Source organism: Aspergillus aculeatinus (assembly GCF_003184765.1).
Source record: "Aspergillus aculeatinus CBS 121060 unplaced genomic scaffold BO66scaffold_4, whole genome shotgun sequence".
Taxonomy (NCBI): Eukaryota; Fungi; Ascomycota; class Eurotiomycetes; order Eurotiales; family Aspergillaceae; genus Aspergillus; species Aspergillus aculeatinus.
Genome location: NW_020291473.1, coordinates 656166 through 681706, shown reverse-complemented (window position 1 = coordinate 681706; position 25541 = coordinate 656166). Strand labels below are relative to the sequence as shown.

General features: G+C 52.2%; 8 protein-coding genes across 8 annotated transcripts; 3 read left to right on the top strand and 5 right to left on the bottom strand.

Annotated features, from left to right (window-relative positions):
• Positions 1–689: 689 nt before the first annotated feature.
• On the bottom strand, positions 690–1210 carry BO66DRAFT_146728 (uncharacterized protein). The gene is made up of 3 exons (XM_025642113.1): positions 935–1210; positions 849–884; positions 690–778 (listed from the first exon to the last, which is right to left on the bottom strand). Exons 1-3 carry the CDS (start codon positions 1082–1084, stop codon positions 755–757), a joined length of 210 nt encoding a protein of 69 aa, XP_025508152.1. The 5' UTR covers positions 1085–1210; the 3' UTR covers positions 690–754.
• A 484-nt stretch (positions 1211–1694) lies between these two features.
• BO66DRAFT_388385 (uncharacterized protein) lies at positions 1695–2959 on the top strand. The gene is made up of 3 exons (XM_025646547.1): positions 1695–2176; positions 2260–2348; positions 2432–2959. Exons 1-3 carry the CDS (start codon positions 1952–1954, stop codon positions 2856–2858), a joined length of 741 nt encoding a protein of 246 aa, XP_025508151.1. The 5' UTR covers positions 1695–1951; the 3' UTR covers positions 2859–2959.
• A 2119-nt stretch (positions 2960–5078) lies between these two features.
• Positions 5079–7146, top strand: BO66DRAFT_146419 (pepsin-like aspartic protease). The gene has a single exon (XM_025642110.1). The coding sequence runs from the start codon at positions 5530–5532 to the stop codon at positions 6955–6957; it is 1428 nt and encodes a 475-aa protein (XP_025508150.1). The 5' UTR covers positions 5079–5529; the 3' UTR covers positions 6958–7146.
• Positions 7147–7191: 45 nt separating this feature from the next.
• On the bottom strand, positions 7192–8726 carry BO66DRAFT_388381 (L-lactate dehydrogenase). The gene is made up of 4 exons (XM_025646546.1): positions 8603–8726; positions 8466–8517; positions 7350–8401; positions 7192–7290 (listed from the first exon to the last, which is right to left on the bottom strand). Exons 1-4 carry the CDS (start codon positions 8715–8717, stop codon positions 7244–7246), a joined length of 1266 nt encoding a protein of 421 aa, XP_025508149.1. The 5' UTR covers positions 8718–8726; the 3' UTR covers positions 7192–7243.
• A 241-nt stretch (positions 8727–8967) lies between these two features.
• BO66DRAFT_388378 (putative acyl-CoA thioester hydrolase) lies at positions 8968–11085 on the bottom strand. Its single transcript, XM_025646545.1, has 5 exons — positions 10558–11085; positions 10439–10503; positions 10076–10372; positions 9828–10009; positions 8968–9759 (listed from the first exon to the last, which is right to left on the bottom strand). Exons 1-5 carry the CDS (start codon positions 10867–10869, stop codon positions 9203–9205), a joined length of 1413 nt encoding a protein of 470 aa, XP_025508148.1. The 5' UTR covers positions 10870–11085; the 3' UTR covers positions 8968–9202.
• A 930-nt stretch (positions 11086–12015) lies between these two features.
• On the bottom strand, positions 12016–14406 carry znfA (putative C2H2 finger domain protein). The gene is made up of 2 exons (XM_025642111.1): positions 12736–14406; positions 12016–12673 (listed from the first exon to the last, which is right to left on the bottom strand). The coding sequence occupies exons 1-2, from the start codon at positions 14325–14327 to the stop codon at positions 12187–12189; spliced, it is 2079 nt and encodes a 692-aa protein (XP_025508147.1). The 5' UTR covers positions 14328–14406; the 3' UTR covers positions 12016–12186.
• Positions 14407–18914: 4508 nt separating this feature from the next.
• Positions 18915–19224, bottom strand: BO66DRAFT_388376 (uncharacterized protein). The gene has a single exon (XM_025646544.1). It carries the CDS (start codon positions 19144–19146, stop codon positions 18973–18975), a length of 174 nt encoding a protein of 57 aa, XP_025508146.1. The 5' UTR covers positions 19147–19224; the 3' UTR covers positions 18915–18972.
• Positions 19225–21263: 2039 nt separating this feature from the next.
• Positions 21264–22609, top strand: dspC (dual specificity phosphatase YVH1; the record flags this gene model as incomplete). Its single annotated transcript, XM_025649106.1, has 4 exons — positions 21264–21307; positions 21441–21662; positions 21732–22082; positions 22174–22609. 4 exons carry the CDS (start codon positions 21264–21266, stop codon positions 22607–22609), a joined length of 1053 nt encoding a protein of 350 aa, XP_025508145.1.
• Positions 22610–25541: the final 2932 nt, after the last annotated feature.

Here is a 25541-nt window from a genome sequence, read left to right as displayed (position 1 = left end):
CGTCCTTCCCCCGCCCGGTGGATGGCCAGATCAATCAGGCAAGGAGCTTGGTGGCATCTGCTGGAGTGCTTAGTTCAAGGTTACTATTGGCGACCATCGCGGTGATCCTTTGCAGACCTGCCAATCAGCGTGGGGCGGAACATCATCAGATTGTCTGAACACGAATCCTCGGTAAATACTAGATAGGTACCAGTAGTACTCTAAGTTGATGAATCGTCTAGCTCGCTTCTCGAATGTTGTTGGCTGATCCTGCATTGCGTCACGGCTCCCCCCCCCCCCCCCCTCTCCACTCTCTCTCTATCTGAGTTATCACGGAGTAAGTTACGGAGTGAGAGTCAAACGGAGTATACTACCACACTGGAAAGAAACCTTGTATTACCCTCGTTTCTGTTTTTCACAAGCCAAGTGCAGTTCAGCGTTTGTACTGGATCTCGTTTGTAGTCACTACCCAATATTTCCATATGCTCCCGCCAAGTCCGGGGCGTTTGTTAAAGCTGGTCTTGATAGGATGATGCGGAGAAAGGTGGTTTCAGGACTCCTGATGATCTTAAAATCATCGGGAGGGGTAATCATGAAAAAATCCAGCTTTCCAGACCAGAAAGGATCAGCTTCACTGCTTCAGTAAGTCCTGGCTGATATGCAGAGCACGTCCACCGGCAGTACCGCTGATGCCGCAGGTGGGGAGAGGATGCGAGAGGGGACCCCAATCTATCTGCCTCGAGAAACAAGCACATCCCTGAAAGGAGCCAACCATTCAACTGACAGTTAAGTGACTTCTCTGCTCCCGGTGTACCGGAAAGTTAGTGATTTGTCCGCCCAGGAGAGTTCATTGGCTGCTCCATACATACTTGTGCAGCGTCCTCTGTAGCGCCGGCAAGCAAATCCTGAAGGTGTGAGCGAGAGCAAATATGCAGGCCTGTTGGAGGTACAGTACATTACATCTGCAGAGGGCAGGTCCCGTCTTGGGTGGTATGTAGTCTGTAAGTAATGTAAAAATGTAAAGAAATAGGCAGAAACAGGCCGAGCATGGAGTCAAGTCAATTTGCGTAGCTAACCATGGTTGACCCCTCCCATGACCTGTCATTGCCCATTTCTGGGACAACTGGTTAAATGATTAATATTAAGTTGTTACCTTCCAAGACCGACTCTCCAAGGCCTGACCCCCCTGATGGGAAGATGCAGTGGTAGAGAAATATGCGAGAGGCCCAAATCAGAAGAGATGCGAATAAGATCACCGACAAGAGTAGTAATGCCCAAGCATTCTGGTTTCCTATTTTGTCTATCAGGACATCAGAAGAGTATACTAGTCGGTCGGGATGCGAGATGGTGGTCCCATCTTAGTTACCACTATTAGACTTGGCTAGACCGCCCGCCCCCAGTGTGTCCCCCAGTTGTGTGGGCGGGTGGGTAAAGGGAAGAAGCAAAGTACTATGTAACTAAAGCAAAGTAAAGCAAAGTGAAGTAAGGCAAGGTCTAACTTACAGTAGGGCCGGGGCTGTAGGCTGTAGCTCATTCAATTCACTCACTCACCCCCCTCCCCCCCCTCCCCCCCCAACGGGTTCCTGCAAAACGGCTGGTCATCGAAGTACTGCGCAGTAACTACAGCCAGCTTCCCCAGGAATTTAAACTTGGCTTCCTCCCTCGTTTTCCTCCTCTTCTTCCTCTCTCTCTTCCCCTCCCATTCTCTACTTCTGCTCTTCTACTCTCTTACTCTTTTACTCTCTTATTTACTTCATCCTCATTTTTGGTGACTGTGTAAATACATATACTCATACTCGCATCTGTCTCCTCCAAGCTTACCCTACCTGTCTTGTTTACTGTATACTTGGCGCTGCCTTATCCGATAACCCTACATACCTTAACTCAACCATCTCGGTGTATCGAGTATATCACCTGCCATCCTCATCCATCACCCTACAAGGAATCTATCAGCTATCTCCAACGATTCACAATGGCAGCTCCTCGCTCAAATTCCCTGCGTGCTCTTCGTCTGCTCTCGCAGCACCACTCTACCACCCTCCCCTGCGCTCGCCGGGGCCTGCACATTACCGGCGTCCACTCGGCGCAACCGGCCAACGTTTCAGACCGAACCTCTCTGTACTCCAGCCGCACCATTGCTGATCTCAAGAATGAGTGCCAGAAGCGCTCCTTGAGGAGCAGCGGTACGCAAGCCGAGGTAAGTGCCATACTCATCATTCTACCCTACACCGTGCCCATGGAAGGGACGTACACTGAACCCACGCCTAACTCTCAATCCAGCTTGTCGAGCGTCTCCAGAACCATGACTTCCTTCAATCCCGCGCCTTCAGCATCGCCATGCGCCGTATCAGCGGCAATTCTAGTTCCGAGTATGTTCCCCCTAAACCCCTCTCTCTCTCACTCCCTCGGTAAAACTGGGAACCCTCGGAACTGACTTCTCGTGTGCAAACAGGGAAACCCACAGCCGTCAATTCAACACTTCCCGGTCCATGAAGGCCGTGGGTGACTCATCCACCGTCGACTTCGCCTACATGCCCTCACTGGCGGAGCTCGATGGCCCGGCCGCTCGCGCCGATCCGCAATTCCCGATTGTCCCCGACTTCTACTCCCACCAGAGCGCGGCCGTGGCGGATTCCCCCATGAAGCCCCAGATCTACACCGTCTCCGGCGGGGCAGCCGATGTCTCCGCCAGTCCGATGACGGAGGTCGTCGACAACCACTCGGTGGACATCGACCCGTTCTCGCTGACGGAGGCGGTGGGCAAGTCCCGGTTCGGGGCGGAGTCGACCCAGCAGAAGGAGCCTGGTGTGTTCCGCGAGCTGTGGACGGGGGTGGTGGATGACATCTTAGGTAGACAGCCGGCTGTTGTCAGAAAGTGATGCGTCCCACCCGGTGATCGATTTATCCCATTTTCAGAATGTCGTGATTGTCTCTAGCGATGCGTGATGTTTGTTGTGTTGTGTTTTTTCATAGTCATAGTGTTATCACCAGATCAAGCTGAAAGTGTTAAAAATGACAGATCTATACCTAAGCATTGAATTAATCTGTCACCACAACATTCCCTAAAATAATGTAGAACATCAATCAATCCATCCATCATCCAGCCCACGCGACACATAACAGACCAGTATTTCACATACGCATGATCATAGACACTGCACATACATAGTAAAAAGCTCCGATGAACCGAACCAATCCTTCTCGAAGGGCCAGTAAGTCAGTTACCCCAGAGAAATTGAGTCACCGCCGCCGGGGAAGTACCACCCAAGTCCGACCAAAGGTTCCCACACCCCATATTTTCTCAACCCGAAGGTACGTGGGAAAAGAAAAGCCTCCCTCGGCATTCGGCAGTGAGGGATAAACTTTAAGCATGCGGAACCTCTTCTATGTACATACCACCATAGGAGGTCGATCTCGGGTGGAAAGGGAAAGTCCATGATGTCGGCCAGGTGGAAGGGAATGACTCCCCCCCCCAGCATCAAAGATTATCCGATATCTCCCGAGGGGTTTGGGAATTGTGTTCTTCCACTAACTTACCCACCCACGTCGTTGGAACACATGATGTTTACCGTGAGGAGAGGAGCAGGGTGCTCCGGGCGAGTGAGGGTGAGTATACTCCGTACTTCGTTGGGGGATCGTCTGATCGCTGCCCGGGGAGGTGCGCCGGCAGTCGATTCATCGCTGGGTCTGTTTGCGTTTTTGTGGGAGGGGGTGGAGGTTGTGCATTAATGTGCTTTGTGCATTAAGTTGTGTATCTTGATGGGGCATAGTGTACAGGAAGTACTCTCGTTTGTTGGGTTACTTTGTCAATGTGTAGAGGAGCAAACGGATGGAGGATACTAGGTAGCCCATTGTTGACAGTGCCTGCCTGCCTGCCTGCCTGCCTGCCTGCCTGCCAAGTCTAAGGTTTAAAATAGGACTAGCGCGATGGTCCAGGCTAGCTACCTCGGCTACAGCCTACCTGAAGATAATTGAGACAGTTTATTTTTATTTAGAAAACCACCTACGCTCCCTTTCTACGAGTGTTTCTCCTTTTTCAGACTTTGGTCATCATCATCAGTCTTCCCGGCGGGGGACTGCTGTCGAACTCCTTGGGCCAATCGACAGCTCTTCAACTCCTCGTTCTGTGTTCCCCTCTCACGAGAACAATTCGTTCATGCGTTGGGGGTGGAATCAGCGAGAGGCAGAGGGCGATGCGATGTGCTTGTGTGACCTTCAAACGGTGGTGGGGTCTCGGCTCAATCAATCCAAACAGAGTAATGCGATCGCAGTTCATGTGATGTTTCAGATGAGCTGAGAAGACGAACACCCTCGCACAGGCAGCACGGCTTTATTCAGCAGGATTTCCAGACGTCAGAACTTTGGTCGGTTTAGGCTCTGTGTGCTGGGCTGTGCTGGGCTGGGCCTTGCAGTGCACGGCAGTCACCGTCAGTCAGCACTCCGCCTACAGCATCAGGCCCGGAGTCTTCGGTGGTTCTCGAGGAAGATCTGGCTGTCCGCCAGATTGTGATTGCACGGAGCGTACCGTAGATGACTCTAGCAACTGGCGACTGGTATGAGTTGTATTCTCCGATGACATGTCAGCAGCACTGGCATTGTTATAAGTATTATTATGAATATGAGGAATCATCTCCTTCTGCTTATGCTCGGGCCTTGGGAACAACACTTGATGGGATCCACTGTTGTTGCCAAGTGACGCAGCCCAGAGTGACTGGAACGGTCGACTGCAGGCCAAGTGCAGAACCCCTCAGTGGTACGCATCTTGAAGGGGTCGTCGTCAGCAACAGTGGGAGGCGATTGATAAGTATATTCACATACAAGTCGAATGGCTCTCAACTGGGGCATTGGATGTTCGCATTCTCGCAACATTGGGAGAACATATATTGCTCCATGTCATCTGCAATTTGTGTATCTGCACTCACTCACTCACTGCAGGGTGCATGAAATTGGAACTGAAGTGGGCTAACTCAGGGGAAAAAAAGATCTGGGTCTGGATCGCAGGGCGGCAGCCAGTGGCAGCCAGTGGCAGTCCGTCCTCCCGCTCCGAAAACCTGCCGAGTGGATCCGGAGCATCAACTAAAAGTAGTTTCCTGATTGTCCCTCCACATCCACATCCACATTCAATTCACTTCTCTTCTTCATCCTCTTTCACTTTCTTTTTCAGTCTCTATTCTTCACCCTGTACAGTACATTCTTTTGCTGTTTGTTGTTGCAGTTGCGCTCTTGCTGCTGCATCCCATCGTTATTCTCCGCTGTTCTGCTCATTAGCCTCTCGTTTGCTTCATTGTTTCACTGCAGACTGCGAGTCGATCTTTTCCCCCTCTGCTTCGGATTTAGAAATCCACGAGTCTATCACTGTCCTCACTTATCTAATCCAGAACAGTATTGTGTGGTCTAGCATACTCTTGTAACTTCTCATATTGCATCGCAACTGAACCTTCTTTCTTTACTCCGAGTACAACCGAAGCTTCCGGCATTTGATTAACATCGAGCCGTCTTGCAAATGAGTCTCAGGGTCGTCTCTCAGGGATTCTAAATCGTGCTCGCATCATGCATCAAACCAGATGTCTTCTTGTCGCTGCTTGTATCTGGACCGCGGTCTTCGCCTTCATCCCTTATGAATTCAATCTCGATCTTCCGGCCGCAAAGCACACCCCGTCTCGTCGCTTTTTGCCCTGGGAATCACTGAGCGATGCACTTGCCAAAAGCCAAGGCCAGACCAAAACCGATGAGCCCATAACGCTGGATGTGAAGAGAGCCCCTGTCCGTCGCAGCAATGACTTCGATATCGTCCTATCCAAGACGCCCTCCTGGCCCAATACCGCTGCTCTCGACCAGAACGGCAATGACCTGACTTATTTCGCTGTGGTTAAGATTGGATCCGAAGCGCAGGAATTCTATCTGATGCTAGACACGGGTGGCACCAATTCGTGGGTCTTCAGCTCCGACTGCACCACCAAAGCCTGCAGCATGCACGACACCTTTGATGCAACGAGCTCTTCGAGTATCAATGTGACCACAACCGAGTGGAGTGTCGGCTACGGCTCCGGGTCCGCGAGCGGCGTGCTGGCCACGGACAACGTGACGATTGCAGACGTGGAGGTGCAATTCACGTTTGGACTGGCCACCAACGCCTCGAACAACTTCGAATCATACGCCATGGACGGGATCCTGGGCTTCGGCCGCTCCAACGACACTGCGTACAACACTGCCACCTTCATGGACGCTGTGGCAGACCAGAAAAACTTCGATTCCAACGTCGTTGGCTTCGCTCTCTCGCGAACCAAGAGCGGCGAGAAGGATGGCACCGTCACGATCGGGGGAGTGGACGAGGACAAGTACACCGGTGACATCTCGTACACGGACACTGTGATTGGATCGGGGAACTATTGGCGCATCCCCGTCGACGATGTCTACGTCAACGGAGATGCCTGTGACTTTACCAAGAAATCCGCCATCATCGACACGGGAACATCGTACGCCATGCTCCCCTCTAAGGACGCGAAGACGCTGCACGCGCTCATCCCGGACGCTACCGCCTACGGCGACTATTTCCTGCTTCCGTGCAACTCGACTGCCGAGGTCCAGGTGGCCTTCTCCGGGGTCAACTATACGATCTCGCCGGAGGACTACATCGGGTCCGAGTACAACTCTAGCTGCATCTCCACGATTGTCAGCTACGACCTGTTCGGAGATAACATCTGGCTTCTGGGTGACGTCTTCCTGAAGAACGTCTACACCGTGTTCGACTTCGACGCGGCGCGGGTTGGTCTGGCGGCCCGTGCCTACAACAAGAACACCACATCGTCCAGCTCAAGCAAGACCAGCAGTTCATCCTCTGGCTCGTCCACCAAGTCTACTGCATCTTCCAGCTCGACCAATTCCACCGGCGTGGTCGCTAGCGGCGCAACAACCCAATCGGGCTCCAGATACTACCTGCCTGCGTTTGTGGTCGTCTTATGCACTGTTCTGCTGTAGACGGCCTTTTCCACAACCAACCAAACTTTGGCCTTCTTGCACATACTGGGAACATTGAAAACTTCACTTCATTCATCTACTGTAGTAGATTGCGCCTCTGCACACGCATTTCCGAAGATAACCCATGTGGTAGTCTATTATTAGTCTACAAATAGAGTTATTCTTCCTGACCAAAACCTTAAATTCTGAGCTATTGTTTCATCTTTCCCCGAGAAACCCTCACCACGATTATGTGCTCTATCTATACAGCGTGGCGGAAGGGTCCACTTACACCATGGCAAACAGCCTATAGAACCCGATCCGGTATCAAAGTGTACGACTTGGGGTATGATTCTGATCGCAACTGTCAGCTTTTTCGTTTCATCCCACACCTTTTTGTCACGGATACATACCTAGAACCGAGCGATCAAAGTCCTCCACGCGATTGAACCCCGCGACGGCCATGAGGATGTCGAAGTCGGCCAGCAGCGACTTCATGACGTGGCGCACGCCCTCCTCGCCCATGATACTGAGGCCCCACACCCACAGCCGGCCGACGAAGACGAAGCGGGCGCCCAGCGCCAGCGCCTTGGCGACGTCACTGGCGCCGCGCACCCCGGAGTCAAACATGACATAGATCCGGTCCCCGACGGCATCCACGATATTCTCGAGCGCGTCCAGACTCGCAATGGCGCCGTCCACCTGCCGACCGGCGTGGTTACTCACCACGATCCCATCGACCCCATACTCAACACACTTCCTGGCATCGGCCACGGACTGGATCCCCTTGATCACGAACGGCCGTCCCCCGGAGATCTCGCGCCACCGCGCCATGAGCCAGGGGATCTTCTCCCACGACCAGGCGCGCCCGTGCCACACGGAGTCGATCCACTTGGTCGACGCGGCCACCGGGTCGTTGTCCGGGTCAATGCCGTCCTCCCGACACCGCCGCCGGAACACGGGGTCCGTCCGCCCCAGATCCGCGCCGATGCCGCGGTAGAAGGCATAGTTCGAGCTCGCGACGTCGTCGTGCCGCCACCCGAGCTGCCACGTGTCGGTCGTGAGGATCAGGGCGTCGAAGCCGGCGGCCCACGCGCGCCGCAGGAGCGACAGGGTGAGTTCGTCGTCGTGCGGCATGTACAGCTGGTAGAAGCGCGGGTTGCCGGCCCCGTTGGCGGCGCCGACGGCCTCGATGGGCGTGCTCCCCGCCGTCGAGAGGCAGTAGGGCAGCTTCAGCTCGCCGGCCACCCGGGCGACGGCGCGCTCCGCGCTCGCGTGATAGATGGCGTTGATGCCGATCGGCGCGAAGCCGATCGGCGCGGACACGCGGTGCCCGAAGATCTCCGTCGTCGTATCGCGCAGGTTCGTGTCCACCAGCTGGTTGGGGATGAGCCGGTGGCGGTAGAAGGCTTGTCGGTTCGCCAGGTGCGTCGTCGATTGGCCCGCGTTCGACGAGGCGTAGTACCTGTTCCCCCCGCGGTCAGTTGGGTCTTCTCCTGGGGAAGTTGGGGTCAGGGCTGCGTGCGTACCATCCGCCCTGACTCAGTTTGCGTTTAGCTTCTTCTTCGAGCTTGGTGGGATCTATACGTATCGTGCAGTGTAGAGGTTAGTCGGGGCATACAACTCCATACTTTCAAAGGTTGCAACTACGGGGCTAAGTCCATACCAGTATTGAACGGCGGGGTCTGCCCCTCATTCGCCTTCCAGAAGTTCTCGCGCTGGTATAACGCCCACTGCGGGGTGGTGCGTTTCTCGATGTTCGGGTTGTTCGGGTCGCTCATTGTGTTGTTTTTCGGGGATCGGAGTAAGGTCTAAGACTCTATCTGTGTAGTCAATAAGTTCTATAGCGTTTTGGTGTCTAAGTACTGAGGGATGATTTGATGAGCAAGTTCTTGGCGATGGAATTGGTATTTATAGAGAGGTTTCATTGTTACAGATACGGAATTGGGTCGGGACGGATGACTTCACATTGACGCAGACGCACTTCTCGGGCGAGAGAGGTGCCTGAATCCGGGGGAATCCAATATCATCCACCGTTGATGGTCCGGTCCATTTTTCTTCATGTGATTTTCCCTGGGAGTTGTCCCAATGCTACTTCATCCACATATTATACGATATCCAGCATTGTACGGCCGTTATGGGCTACAGAAACCCAGCCAGCATCCCATTCCGATTAGTTATGTAGGTATTCATCCACCCCACCCTAGAGCCATAGCTTCTCCTTTTCCTTCCTCATTCCTCTACGACAAGAAAAACTACTAGGTAACTACTCCGTAACACTATCGCGCAACCCGCGCAGCGCACTCGGCTCCTTCGCGCCCCCCAGCGCCAGCGCCATGGCCGCGGCGTTCTCCGACCGCCGGCGCGCGTCCGTCCACACCATGAACTCGCTGTACGTGCGCGGCATGACCTGCACGTCCTTCTCCACGAGGAAGGTGTAGTTGAACATGCCGGTGGGCTTCTTGGAGCCGTGCGCGACGTCCCGCACCTTGGTGTCGACGCGCACGCGCACCTTGGTGTACTGGGCCCCGCCGATCTCCAGGGGCTCGGTGTACGCGACCGTGGCGCGCAGGTACAGCACGCTGCCGACGGGGACCGAGTTCTCGAAGGTGCTGGGGTCCAGGGAGACGAAGTTGGGGCGCGCGTGGCTGGCCGAGGCGGCGCAGCAGAAGGCCAGCTCGAAGGTCTGCTTCAGCAGGAACCCGCCGAAGATCATGAAGTTGTGGCGGTTGCGATCCTGCGGTTGCATGATCATGGCGGATTTGAGGACCGAGTCGCTCATCGCGATGGTGTTGGAGGGGCGGACGGCCGGGGAGGAGGGGTCTTTTCCTGGGGTGTTAGAATTGGGGTGGGGGTTGGGGGTTGGAAAATGGGGAGGTGGTTGAACGCACTCAGGTAGGACATCTCCTTCGTCCACATGGAATGGATCAGGTTACTTTCGCGCTCGTTGGGCGCCTTTTCGAGGAGACTTCGCGTGCGAAGGGCCTTTTTGGCTCGCGAGTTCTCCTCGCCCTTTTTGTAGAGGAGGCGCTCTTCGGCGGTCTCGACGAGGAGCGGCGCGATGGGGACGGGTCTGGTTGCAGGTTTTGCATCGTGGTTAGCAACGGTGGGCTTGTCAGTCGTTGAGAGAGCTACGTACTTCTTGGTCGCGGGGTCCAGCGACACCATCGTGAACGCGCAGGTGATCAAGACGTCCTCGGGCTTCGCTGCCTCGCCGGTTGGCGGGGCTTTGGCCACCTGCAGCGACACCTCCATACTCGACCGCCCCGTCGCGTAGGTGACCTGGCCGCTGAGCTCGAGGTCGCAGATCTCCATCAATGGGTGCTCGATGGTGATGCGGTCCACGGCCGCGGTCACCGTCGTGACGTGGTCGCCGGTGTGTCGGTAGGCGATGACGCCGGCCAGCGCGTCGAGATCCATAAGCAAGGATCCGAGTCTGTTGTTCCGTCTCAGTTCTGTGTCTGCAGGAACTTCCTTCTACAGGCTCTTGAGCGAAACGCACCTGATATGACCCGAGGCGTTGAGATAGGTGTCCAAAAGCCACTTATCTTGGGCTAGGGGGAGGATCTGGAGATAGAGTCAGTAACCGTGTAAGTAGGTTCTACGACGTGTTTCACGAACAGCCTTGTAGTAACTGTCCGACATCCTCTTGGGCGTCAAATCAGGTTTCCCCGACGTATAAGGCGCACCAGCCTGTCCCGATTGCGCCGCCTCGCGGCTCTTGGTCAGGGCTTCGATCCAAGGGGTCTTAACCCGCATGGGCAGCCAGGTCGGAGGAGGGTGGGCTGCATCGGCGCGGCTGATGTGGAAGTCTCGGCTTGCGAGCAGTGACGGTGACAGTGCCGGGTGCTGCTGTGTGGTTGCGCGGTTGATGGTGCTGGAGAGGCATTTCGAACGGGCGACGGCGGACCGTCTGGTACTGAGGCCGAACATGACGATGATGTGGTGTCACCGAGAGTAGCTACAAGGTTCAGAAAATGAGGTGAAGAGAAGTAAGTAAGTAAGTAAGTTTATGGAGGCCCGACGATACGAGATATGTAGATGAAAGGATAAGGATGCCTCGGGCTCGGCAGAGACAGGCCGGCTTCGGCTTCTGTCGCCGGGGCAAGTCGGGAAGGCTGTCTCGGAGCCACCCGCGGCATTGGAGTGGCAAGTATACAATACAATGATGAAGCCATAGTTCGTACTAAATAGTAATCTGACACAAGGCTAAGGAGTAAGCAATTGCTCTCCCCCACATGCCCTGCAGTAGCCCGGCAGTTCCTGTCGAGTCCGTCCTATGACATCATCATCACTTCGGCCAAATGCCCTCGTCGCCGGCAAGAATCCCATGGTTTGGATTGGTTCTTGCACCTCGATCTTGACTTTTTTTTTTCTTTTTTTTCTTTTTTTTCTTTTCTGTCTGAAATGAAATTCGGAAATTCTAAAATATGTACATCAACCAACCCTAACACCAGCTAAGTCACGAAACACAATTCATGCTCCTGGCCTATACAAAAATGGGCCCCCAGGTTGGCTGACACAATGACAAGGGCTGGCTAAAGAAAGAAGATACAGAAGAGAGAAAGAGAACAAAACAGAAGGTAGAAAAAACAACCAAGCGTTCAGACACAGTAGACCCAGGAGTTTTTGCATATGCTATTGACCCCAAATAAACATGGAATAATGTTGGAAATCGACCGCACCCCGTTGCCAGATTGATTTGCCGCCACCGTTTCCCCCGAGCCCGGCCCCCTAGACTCCGTTTGTTTTGCCCAAAACCGATACATGGGGAGTAAAGAAACAAGAATAAAAAAGAAAGAAGAGCATGTTGTCGTGTCACATAAAATCGCCACTGATCCAACGTCTTTGGCTCATATGTAAGAGACCCAGATTCGGTGATATGGAACCTCCACCCCATACGTTGCATCCACTAAGATGTTCGATATTTTCAAGATAAAAGTAATATCAGGGCCGACGCTTGGCCAGACATACCCGCACTGGGTTTGACTCGCCGGAAACAGCAACGGGCGATTGTTCTGACTGATGTCGAGTCGACACTTAGAATGTCGGCAGTCTTTGCACCAGCCGGAGGAATGCCGCGTGTCGAAATGTGACAGGAGAGTCATCGCGACGGATCTTGGAGGCTGAGGAAAGACTGACCAGGCGAGCAGTAAGTCCTCGGTATATTCGAGAAAAAATATGTCCGTAATCCATCGAGTAAGGGATTCTGTGGTCCCACAAATCGACATGGCGGAGCCAGGTTAAATGTCAGCAACCACCAAGTACCTCATTGATCTTGTTGTTCGCAAGCGAGACACCTCCATTCTTGGGTTCTGGCGGAGCTTCCTCCTTCATGCATGCATTTTCCAAGATATTGGTCCACTTCCCACTCGTGCCTGCATGGCTGTGCTTGAGATGCTGGCGGAAATGGTCTGCACGGAAGAACTTCTTCGCATTGTTGCATTCGCCGAACTTGTGTACGACGGTGAGATGTTCGAATCGGCGGTCCCAGTCTGGTTGGGGATGATTGGGAAACTCCTCGCCGCAGTAGCCGCAGGTGTCATGTGACGGACCGGCCCCGGTCTGTCCGGAAGTGGACGAGGGATGGAATGCTGCTTGGTAACTCGACAGAGCAGCGCATGACCACGAATGCCGTCGCAAGTGGAGCGAGTTTTGATGGCGTTCGGCTTCGTTCTTGTTCTTGAACCTATTGTTACAGTAAAGGCACGAATATTGCTTCTCCATCTCATGCGAACTGTCCATCATTTTCAGGTTAGACGTTTCCCATACCAGATTCAGAAAAGGATAGCAGCTTACCGGAGCTCCTCGGGGCTATCGAATTTCTTCGGCTTCTTAGGACAGCAATCGCAAATGTACAATCCGCCAAGCTTGGGTCCTGTAGGCTTCGGTGCAGGATGATTCGTCTGCAAAGACATTTTGCGCGCGGTTTCGACACTCGAAGGTTCGATAATGCTAGGTCCCTGGATGACTCGTGCGACTGGTGGTGCAACCATGTGAGCGGGTGAAGTCGGATTCATGATAGACTTGTCGTGAAAGGTATCAAGGTCAGACTTGGGTGAAAGCCCTCCGGGAGACCGATCATAGCTGGTCATGCTACTGCCTCCCACAGATAGTCCCGCCGACGAGTAGGATCCGGTAGTCCGTATGCTCAACGATGAGGCCGCCGAATGGCTCCCGTGACCGGCAACATAACCAGAATTGACGGTCAAATTGTTCGTGTACGGTTGACCACTAGTTCTTCGTTGAGTGAGATCCCCGTTGCTGGTAATGATATGAAGTCGATTTCGATCGTCACCCATCGGCTCACGAGGAGGAGATGATGCTCTCCTTTTCAACCCCGAAGATTTCGAAGCATCCGAATAAGGCGGTGTGGCTTCCCGAAGATAAACCATGCGGGACGGGAGCGATTCGTCCGTGGAGAAATCGCCTTCGATATCCGAAAAGACGCCATGATCGTAGCTACCTCGGTGTGAGCGGCTGGGAAGACTGATAGTCTCATCGTATGAAGGTGTTGTTCCCCCGCGACGGCGGTATACCTCCCGCAGATACCCTGAATGGTCGAGATCGACGGCAGATGACGGAGCGCTACTCTCAACACTGGGGCTGCGGCCCCCAATGTAATCCCTCCACCCAACCTTAGTACCAGGCGAGACCCCCCCTGATTGATAGCTTCCAGGCCCAGGCCATCTTACGTCGAGAGCCGAACTGTCCGAGCCTCCAGGCGAAGGGATGCCGCCATAATTTCGTGTAGGAATGGTGAGTGTTGAAAGGGTGGCTCTAGGTTCGCTTCCACCGCTGATAGACTGGCGCGGGGAGAGTGGCTTTCCGATTTTCGACAGCAGGTGCTGATCGTACGCATCTGATGAATCTTTCACACTTCTCCGCGAAAAGTCTCGCTCTCCTTTCAAGATTGGACTTGGGCTTTTGATAGAGATCGCATTCCGGAAGCCCTCGTCCATGGGCGGTGGGGGTTCAATCCGAATGTGCGCTTCAGGGCTCCTGGATAGTGGGAACCCACTTTGCCGGCCGTCTAAGTCGTCGAGAGCCATGCGATCACTTAGCGACACTGCTTCAGGCCGGCGGTGACCACCGAACAGGCTCGAGCTAGGATTAATGGGGGCGAGTTTTGTCGTTCCTCGGGAATTCGCGTGCAACCAGCCAGCGTCGTAGCCGTCTTCGAGATCACTAATTCGGGGCGGCGGTGGGAGTGGCGGAGGGGCGAAATTCGGAGTCAGATTGTTGCGAATAGGCATAGGCCCGTGGGATGGATAGGAGTTTCCAGACATCGTTCCTAATGGCTGTGCAGGCAGGTTTGAAGTTTGAGGCTCCCTATCCTTGTTAAAGTCGTATATGTTAATCGAAGGAAGCGAGATTCGCGGCAAGTCCATCGTACACCAACAACCACAAACAGCTGCTCATCGGCAAGCCCGAAAAGATCAAGCTGAGGTAGAGCTGAAGCGTGCGAGTGAGACTCGCAGTTTTGAGGCTGGACAGAAGTGGCGATGTCTAGATGTGCGCCCGTTGCGGCCGCTATAAAAGTGGCTGGCTAAATGAACTTCCGACACTGGACACAAGCAACTATGCCGAATGCTAGATAGCAGTTGCAAGGCGACCAACGAACAGCTTGGTTTAATTTAAACGGCGAGTCGGTAGCGATACCGCAATCGCACGGTTGGAGAGTTGTCTTCGGGTGCTTGACAAGTCAGGTGGATATGACCTCATATATCTAGGGCAAAAGGCAAGTCGGCCTTACCTCGATCAAGAGGTACCTGAATGACTTCCGAGGTCGAAAGAGGGGAAGAGTTAAAGTCCTTGATACCGATGGGGTTCTTTCGCAGTTGCGCATTACTCCGGAGAAACGGTTGTGTGCCATCAAATCGCCAGCAGCGGCAACTTATCGACGGAAGACGGCGCAGACACAGCCGAGCATACTGAGAAGCTTTAAACAAGTAGTGCGATTAGATGTCGAATTCTGGAGTTTAACCAGGGACGAGAAGAAGAAACCGAGAATCGATCGACCATGCGAGATCCTCGAGGGTTTAGAGGATGTTAGTTCTTTTCGAATTACTCTGGCCTAGATTCAAGCCTGTTCGACCAGAAGACGGAGTGACCGGAGGTTCGGAAAAGAGCAAGCAGTAGAAAGCGTGAGAGAAGTAGGAGCTGTAAATGAATGGAGAAGGGAGGCGAAAAGAAAGGAGAATCGAATGTCACATGCAGCTGCTTTCCGTAAAGAGAAGCGAAGAGAGAACCAGGTCAAGGGCGGGTGGAGGCGCAATGCGGGTGAAGGTCAAGGTTGAAACTCATTAAATGTAGAGAAGAGGAAAAGAGGAAGACACCAAGTTTGGGTACTGCACGGCAGTTATGCGCGGAGAAGGGAAAAGGATAGGAGCTGTAATAAGGTAGTAACTGTAGGTGTTGGTGAAGAGTGCGAGTAGTCAAGTTGAGGCGAGTTTGGAGGTGGGAGAGAGAGAAATGAATAATGAATGGGTGGTGCAAACCCCAGTCTTATTGGTGGTCCCTACAAGGCTCAAGGGCTCGTGGGAGGGAGTCCAAAAACCACTGACTGTCTGTCAGACCCAAGGTTAAATCCAAACCAGATTCCCTGGTTTCCCCGGTTGGGTCTCACAGTCGTTTTGTTTTTTTTTTGTTTTCCCCTTCCTTTCGTGTAAGCGCCCAGTTGTTGGTGGTGGTGGTGGTGGTGGCGGTAGGATGGACGAGGAGGAAAGGAGCTTGTCACAGAGGGAGAGGCAGAGACAGAAGAATGATGATGATGAATGGGGTGGATGAATTGATTTGAATGACTGAATGAATGGATGAAATGAAACGAAATGAAATGAAATGAGAATTGATCAGGAAAGGACAGAAAACCCAGATGAAGGTATTGGTTCCCCCAGCACTGATACCAAACCTTGTATTTGAATATCCGTTTCACCCTATAGTCTGGTCCGGGTGGACACCTTCCAGACTTCACTCAACCCACAATGTCACAGCAATATTAAGGAATCGATGAGAGAGATAGAATTGATGAGAACACTATTACAGAATAAACAGTTCTGTTTATCGTTGTTGTCAATGTATCTGGTTGTCTGCAGCAGCAAAATCTACTCGACATACATTTCCAGATCGCAGGTCAGATCAGATACCAGCAATACTCGGGCGGTACTACCAAAGTTAAAATACGCGGTCCCATACTTCCGGGGGCATAGTTGCACTTACAGGCATACAGTACCTAGGTACAGAGTACACATACCTGACTGTAGGGCCTCCGAGCTGTGTGCCTTCGCGCAAGGCAATCGACAGCTCGATCAATCATCAGTTCGTTGATTGTCTGTCACCGACAAATGCGATCATATCAATGACCATGATACGAATCTGAGTTAGACCCAGGACCACACACCGTATGGCAGAAGGGGCCGACCGGCTGGTAGGTATGGATCAGCCGGAGCTTTAGTCGACACTTAATCTCACAAGTGTCAATTAGCATCAGCTCACTAGATCCATGATTGTACTCCGGAGTACTCGATCATTTTCAACCACACATGCCTGGATACACCCACGAACCTAGTACCGTACAGTATGAGAGGCAAAAAGTCATGCATGTCGTCAGCGGTGTTTCTTCCGGTTCTTTTCCTGGCCAGGGAAAGTCTAATCCGCCTTATGGAAGTGTATGTATAATCGGTGTGTTCGGTATATTCGGTTACGACGTGCTGCGTACCTGTCTCTACACTTTGATTTCTCTGCCCTCTACTCCGTATGCAGCCCTGGCATTGGCTCACAGCAAAAGTCCATACAAATCCAAGAAAAAGGGGGCCCAGGGGTTGAGATTATGGTGGAGGTAGGTTGGGTTCGTTCGTTCGGGATTGGCTCTATTCTCTTCTCGTCTCGTCTCGTCTCGTCTCGTCTCGTCTCGACTGACTGACTGACTGAGTGACGTTTATAAAAATCGTAGTGTCAAAATGTCTTTGTTATCGAAAGCCCCCCCCCAGGCGATAAGGCTCCTGGGATCCTGCATTGACGAACGACTCCACGTGTTTGAATCCCAGTGTTCTCCATCCACAATACCCAGAAAATGACCGTTAAGCCTTTGGAGAAATCGACTATACTACGGCATTCTGCCTTGAGAAGATCATTCAGAACCAGGCAGCATGGGTCCAAGCGAGTCAAGCGTGGAGCTTGCTTGACCTTCACAGCTCGAGGACTGATTCTGGATCCCCGAGCGGTGAAGGGCATGGACTAAGCGGATTGGTGGTGACAGTGCAAGGACAATTGGAACTGGGGATGGAATGAGGCAGTGCTGGCGGGCTGGCGGGCTCGGACTTAGTCTCCTCGAATCCCAGCTTGCTTTTCTGGTTTGGACAAACTCCATCCATCCATCCATCCATCCACATCCCATATCCAGTCTTGCCGCTGCGGAGCGTCGTCAAAACAGTCGAGGTACCGGATAGAGCCGCCCATGGTGGGAATTGGGTGAACTCAAGCCAAGGTTTTTTACGTATGCTGTTCGGTGGACTTTCCCACACTTTCTCACTTGGTGTACTTTTGAGAATCTATTAATTCCTGAGGTAAGGTCGATTTTTACCCTCATGTAGTGATAAGTAGGTTGGATCTGGATATGTATCGTTTCGCATCGCCGCATGAGGAAGCTCGACTGGCCGCTGCAACCCACCAGAAGGAAGTACTGCGGGTCAGGGCCTCTCTCCTGGGAATCCCAACGGTGCGAAGGTGCAAGATAGTTAGACTACTCTCCGTAGTACTCGAGTACTCGAGTAGCACTGTGCCTTTCTTTTCACGAGTATGAGTACTCCGTACATCCCAGTCATCAGTCCTCCGCTACAATACCAGAGCCAGACCATGGAGATCACCTTGCCCGCATTCCCACCCATACAGACCTAAAATCTGCAAAATAACCGATCCCAATACCCGTCACGTTTGTTTGTTTTTTGTTTTTTGTTTTTTTTTGTCTTTTTTTGCTGCACCCTACCCCTCGCAATAACGCTAAGCGTCATCCCAAACCCTTTCTCGAATTTTAATAATCTACATGACGACCTTACCAGGCTTACCTACTACGTACCTAGACTCCTGGACTGCTCTGAACGAAAGTCGGGTACCGAGTGCACCGGATGTACTATGGACTCCATGCTCCACCGTGCGTTGTGCGGACGCAGCAACAACAATTGTAAGTGGCCCTATTGGGCGCGCTCCACCCCCTAGAAGGGTCTAGCGCGCCCCATTATATGCTTTAGATACATGCACTGCCACAGTGCTGTCATTTGGCACTCCCTCCCCCCCCCCCCCGGTTGCACACCTTTTTTTTGCCATCCGAGGTTCTTCCCCTGCTCTGGAAGAATAATTATGAGCAGAGAGCAGAAGCTTTTGGTTTGGAAGATTGGGGTTTACCCAGAATGGAGAGGGAAAGAACCAAAAGCCAATGCCTAAGTCCTGAGGAGGGAATTGATCTGGAAGCAGAGGGTCAGACAATGGGATGATCAATCGCGAAAGTCCTCAAGCAAGCAATGAAGGTATGGAGGGCTTCGGGAGGCGAAAGAAAAATAGAGAGAAGAAAAAAGAAAAAAAAAGAAAAACCACAATACACAAAACACGAAACCACTCCTGCCGGAGCGTCTGATCTTGTTTTGCTCAACTTGTGGTAGACCTTCTGACTGCCTCTTATTGCTACCCCCCTGATTTCTCCTCTTGCAAACATAATGTATTGGTCGGTGCTCGCTCGTGTCTATAGTCGTTATTGCCCGCCTCACATCGGATCGGATATAACAAGCGATGGGTAAAGCTTTGTGAGGGCTGAACGGGGGACACACAAATTTGGAATGACAAGGCAACTCACATAGTACGACACACGACTTATGAGTATGCTCCTTACTACGGATACATCTACTCATGGACTGCCATGGAAGAGGGGTATTGGTCTGAACTTGCGTTGTTTTCCAATATCAAAAATCCTAACAATGAAGCTGCGCTTCAATACCAGCCCACTACCTGATCATCTTGGGAAAGAGGTCTTACGCGCCGCGTCAATCAACAGGTCGTAGGTACGCAGTGGCAGATTAGACAGGGCGGGCTGGTTCGATCACACAGTGGCCCGCTTTGTAGACAACGAGGGAGATCACATCCAAAGTGTACCGTAGAAGAGGGTTTTGCCATCAGAGTTGCGGAAACAGGATCTTCGGAACCTGGCGCATCATTGGCCATCCGCGAGGACAGCCAAAAGAATAAACGGACGGATGACCTGGCACATCACCAATACAGTCTGCGATCCTTGTTCAGTTAGCTGAACGTTTCACCCTTACCAATATCATTTTATGCCCCGTGTCTATATATAGGCGACCGGACCTCGTCAGCAAGTCATCTGGTCAGCTTATATGGAAGTCGTGCACGGACGGAGAGACCTGCTTCTCCATACAGACAGGCCCAGGAGGAGATTGGACAGGAAGACCACGACAAGGCCGGGGTGGGACACAAAACCCACGACTTGATCATGGCCATATGTGTAGGCCAGAAGAAGTAAATAATGCAAGGTTTCAGATTGAAAGGGTAAACCCCGAGCTGAAAAGAACAAACAACAAAAAGCGCCGTCAGCCTTAAGCCTTAAAGGGCTGCAGACTACTGCTAAATCCAGTCGTGCACAGGCCTGGGTGCTCAATGAGGTAGTGCCATGTATCAAAGGGCAGGCTTTATTTCGGTCCTTTGCGTAGGGCAATGCAACAACGGAAGGATGTTAAGAGCGTCGAATCTCGGTCAAGCAGAACCGAGACGTTACACAATGCGGGTACGCCATCCTCAATCAGCGGGTTGGATTATAGTCAAGAAAAAGTAGAAGGGCAATACGCATGTGCATGATACTAGCCATAGTTGGTTGATCTCTCGTCTCGGAGGAAAGAAAAAGCGCTAGTAGTACGGAGTGATGCTCTGCATGAAGAACAAACACTGATTTCCCACGTAGCGTGCTGCAACTGCTGCCGTTTGATGCTGCATATCTAGTCGCTTTCAATCAGATCATGAGGCCCAGAAGGCGCGTGTGGATCATTTAGCTGGTTTGATTACACGAGAATCGTCGATAATAGCGATGCAGCCTTAGCAGTAAGCCGACCTAAGGCAGTATTGCACGCCCAAGATCCTGCTATATGCTGGGTAACGTACATAGGATGACATCGCCTTGATTGGCTGGGATCGTTAAGCGACATCAAGCATTATTTACCTCGGAATAGTGGCCTGGAGGTGCAGAGACCAAGAAGCCTGGCTCCCTATTGGCCCTGTCAAGATGATCAGTCTCCAAGACTTGGATGATGCTTGGGTGGGAAAACGAAGTTGTCCCAGGATGTTTAGCTTCGCTTGGAACAAGGGAACCCAATCTTTCATGCCTGCCTCTTGCATGTCCATGCTGAATTGACATGTCCCGGTGTCCCTCATGATTGGCATCATAACCTCCCGCCTCCGAAGGACGAAGAACAAATTCACTGAATCCAATTCCTGCTTTAGAGGCCTTGGCGGTGGTTTGCGGGCCAATCGTTCTTACGAGTGATTCACGATGACAGAGATAGCGGGATGGCCTCTGCAAGCCATGAGTGTGGATTGGCTGATACGATGATGCCGATGATGCATCTGGTATGCTGAGGGAGAGGGTCTCGAGCGAGTTCGACATTTTCTTGTTGGGTTTCTGGGAGTACTACGGAGTATCTCCTTCATATATCAATCAATAATGCCTTGAGTGCTGCTGTCGAAAGTTGGGACTGTAGCCCGGCCTTGGCATTGCCGCCGACCATGCTCGCACTGCGGCGGATATGGAAGGGTTTCCCCGGCGCAGGGATGGGTAGGCTGAACCAGGATTGCTGTACATTGTCACACATAGTGAGAAGAGGGAGCTGAGAGAGATTGGAATGATATTCAAATTGATAGGAGGAGACGGTGGGTTGTGTAAATTGTGTAAATTATCCGCGGCGATGGCCAGATCAGGATCAAGGATCATATCCAGAAGTTCTTGGCTTCCATGGAGTGGATTGGAAAGTGGACCGACCGGCATTGGTGGGGACAGGCGAGGGTTGGTTCGTGCCTCAGGTTCAACTCCCCGTTCCCGCTCCCCCCCCGGCTACCCTTGCCCTTGCCCTATACCCTAGCCCCATATGACTTTGACCGCTTTCCAGATTCTGAGATTCTGCCCTCAAGACCCCTCTCGCCCTCTCGCCGCCTGTAGCATGGCATCGACACGGCCCGACGCTTAGCATCATATCATTTTTCAGCTTCTCACTTATTGATTTGTGATAGCACTTCCTATATTGAACATTGTATAGGTAGTCTACATCTTTCTCACTATGGCTATGAACAAGATACCTGGCCACAATATCTATGTTGGGGGGTGAGTTTCCTTCTCTCAGCTATCTACTCTCATTTCCATTTGCCTCTCTACCTTCCTTTTCCGACACGCCACTAGAGAATTAGCTTCTGGAGTCAACTCAAGGGAAAGGAACGATCATTAACCAACCCTGTAGGGTCCTCTCCCTCAAGAACAATACGGCTTTGACTCGAGCAAATATCACGCACATTGTTTCTGTGCTACGACTCCAGCAAGCAGATGAACTTCTGGCGCCTTATCAACGTCATTGCATAGAAGTTGACGATGTCGATGATGAAAACCTGCTGGAGCATTTTCCCGCCGCCGTCAAGTTCATTCAGTCGGGACTGGACAGCGGCGGCGCGGTGCTTGTGCATTGGTAAGTCATTGTGATTGCAACCTCCCACGATGAACCAATTACTACCTTCGGATACTAACTGCTCTTTAGTGCAATGGGCAAATCCCGTTCTGCAACTGTGTGCATTGCCTACATGCTTCATCAGCAGCGTAGTGCGCTGACTCCGCAATCAGCACTTGCCATCATCAGGGAGAGCCGGCCTCTCTGTGAACCCAACGATGGCTTCATGGAACAGCTTTCGCTCTACCATCAGATGGGCTGTCCCGAGGATGTCACGAGCCATCCTCTGTATGGCAGATGGCTTTACCGCCGAGAAGTCGAAGAAAGTGTCGCCTGCGGGCGGGCACCTGAAATGAATAATGTCCTATTCGAGGACGAACAACCGCACAGGCCACAGGAATCTACAGGTCATACGACGGAGATCAAGTGTCGTAAATGCCGGTCGGTTATCCTTATCTTCCGTCTCCTTGCCTTTGTGGCTTTCTTTAAGCTATGGTTCTTGATTTCGAAACCTTACTGACTTCATATTCAGACGCAAATTGGCAACCACGCCGTTTGTTGTTCCTCATGGACCCCAGAAACCGGGCGCTTCGCTCGCGAATACCGAGTGTGCACATGTTTTCCTTCATCCATTGACCTGGATGCGTCCAAGTCTCTTTCCAGAAAGCGAGTCGGGTGATTCGGGTGCACCGCTAGGTTCGCCGTCAGCAGACGCTCCGTTATCTGGTCGTTTGACCTGTCCCAACACCTCTTGCGGCGCCAACATTGGAAAATTTGCCTGGCAGGGTATGCGATGCAGCTGCAGTGAATGGGTGGTGCCCGCCATCGGCCTGGCGAAAGCTCGAGTAGACATCTCCGAGCAAGTGAATACGATCCGGGGCCCAGCCCAGGCAGCCTTTGGCATTCGCCTGCCGCCTGGAATGAGACCTAGTCCCACTGACGAGACCAATGGGCGGGGCAACCTCTAAGCTTTCCAGCAAGAATCTACAAGGCAGCAATCAGGCTTCAATAGAATCGAATCGAGTATTGCTGAGATGCCAAGGGGCCAGCGCAGCCACTTGGTGAACACTTTCGACCTCGCATGGGGAGGTAGTAAGGTCGACCGAAGTTGAGTCGCAAGCAGCAAAGCCACATCGAGTTTAGTTCATCAAAGGATGTCCGAGAGTCCCTGCGGGTGCTTGCGCTTGCGTGGCTAGTTGAAAGGCAACAAAAGACAAAGCAAACGTGGCAAGCAGACAGTCCCTTGCTGCGATTCGCGGGTTAAAAGGTGGCATTTAGGCTTTAGTCGCGGTCAAAACCGCGGGCCAGGAAAGAAAAAAGGAGGGATGCGCAGGTTACGCACACGCATACGATATGATAGACCTAAGTCTAGGCTCGATTGATACTGGTGCCGAAAGGTCGCGAGTTTAAAGAAGGAAAGGACCCTGGATGTCGATCCTTTAGCGGGGAGAGGGGAAGCTATGAGACAGTTGTCCTAGCGCCGAGATGACCTCACCTTCTCTAGCTTTTTATCTACCAGCCAACCACAGCTATGTATGCAATCGATGCGGCGCCTAAGCCCTTCAACCGTGTTAATCTGATAACGTCCGATCATCGAGCAATCAATCGAAACCCGCGCAACGCGATGACCTCAAATCCTCCATGTAACCAAGGAGAGGCATATGGTGACCGAGTCAGGGCTTGAACCCCACATCCTGCGACAAAAAACCCCACGAGGCTGTTCTCCCACTCTTCTAACCCTCATTAAGGCGAGCCCCACAAAGTCAAGGGCCCTCCACTTCCCAGCGGACAGCCACCAATGATCTGCAGCCAGTGGTCGATCGGGGAGAAACAAAGCACCAGGCAAGAGTTGTAGTACGGAGTAAGTAAGTTAGCGTTGCACAGGTTCCTGGCGCCTATGGGCTGACTAATCGACCGCAGGGAGCCCTAGTCGATGAAGTTGCTACATGAACTATGACTCGCTATGCTTCCACAATGCGGGAAAGAAGCGACCATGCTGTGCTGTACCAAGAAGACCAAAGATTATTACATTTGGGGAGGGAAAGGGCAAGGGCAAGGGGAAGGGGAAGGGGGTTGGTCGGAACCATCAGGTTGAGAGTTGAGAGGGGTGAGGCCTGGTAAGGTCTAGGCTGGATCACTAGCTCCGGCACGGGGGCTGTGCAAAAGCTCTCTTACGCAACTGGGGCACGCTAGCCATGGTTGCGGGTGCCTTTTTTCTTTTTTTCTTTTTTTTTTTCTTTTTTTATTTTCCTTCGAGATGTGCCAGGTTTTCTACGCGGTAACATACGAGCTGGTATGTAAGGTACGTTACAATATATGTGTATTTTTCACTTTGCACAACTACCACGACATCCCACAGCTCTTCCCTTTTCTGACGACGTAGGGCAGACCGCCGCCCTATCTGGTCGACGTGTGGGTGGCGAGGGAGAAAAAAAAAACGTGGGAGACAGAATGTCATAGAAGGTCCAGAACATTTTGTTCTTGATCCAAGTAGACTCAACTCCATCACTTCAAAGCTCTTCTACTGTGTACGGAGAATATACGTATACAGTTACTCCCGTCAAATATGTACGGAGTAAGTGTGTCTGTGCATCGGTATCCGCCTGGCTGGATCTCCAGAGTACTACTCCGTCCTCCGTACAGGGAGCAGGCAGATACTTTATCCAGCCTGTGTACGGAGTACTCTGTACATACCTACACCAATATCACCGAAGCTACTAGTTGTACCGCCCAAATCACTTGATATGCAATGCATGATCAAGACTCGAGGATCTGGTTAGTCGGTCATTCAGGAACCAACGGTTGCGGCCCTGAGCCCTCCCCTCCCCCTCTTTTCCTTCAACATTTCCCGCCTAGAATAGGCACCGTCGTCAATATCGCATCGAGAATCCTCGTCTCCTTTTGCTATAGACATCATCCTACGCAACAGCGTCTGATAGACCATGGCATACACCGTGGACACCACCGATCCAGGCGGTTTTCGAAAGGAAAGAAAGTTCGATAGTCAGAAGAGGTGGAGGATGACGTCAGCGCCCCGTTTCCTTAACTACTGTTCCCATTTGATAGTTCAGTGTCTATACAAGAGAATTGATGTATTGTATCAGAGCGTGACAAGAGTAAAGCAGCATTTTGATCCGAAAACACGGAACTATATCAGGCCTGCATGAATATCAGCATAGAAGGCACTGGAAACATTAATAGCCACTGCGACTGCTAGCTAAGGTAGTGACCCTTTGATTCCCTCAAGGTCCTTGGGGATGTACTGTACTCCGACTGGATTAAGGATCTATTCCCCATTCAGACTTGTCCGTAACGGGCCCGGACTCGGGAGCCATTGTCCGTCCGTCCACTTTAACCCTATCTTTGAAGTACCTAGCCGTACTCTAATCTGTTCTTCGCTTCTAGTGTATATGTACATGACATTGTTGATGTATAGGTGTAGGATGATGTCATCACCGAGAACAGGCAACCACAGTCATCGTTGCTGAGTCTCCATCAACACCGACCCCCCTCCTCTTTGACTGTGTCCCATCCAGCATAGGTTGGAAGTGAAGAAAAGATGCAGGAGAAAGCGAGCGGACTCCGCAGCACTAAACCCAACCGGCGACTAGAGCGAGGAAACTAAGCAGCACTGCCTCACAGGGAGACCCACTGCTTTGCTTGACAAAATCTCTTGGCTTTTTTTCTTTGCCTACCCACTGTCATCCTGACAGACAGACAGACAGACGGACGGATATGACTTTTATCTCCGGGTTAAGTGGTCTTTGCTTCCTTTGGGGATTGGATCAAACAATCTCGTCTTACGACTTCTTGGGGCGCTATGAACGATGGGATGGAGTCTCATCATTTCCTCTCTTACATTAGTCTCCGCAACGTGTGTGGGCTAGGCCGTTGGTCACA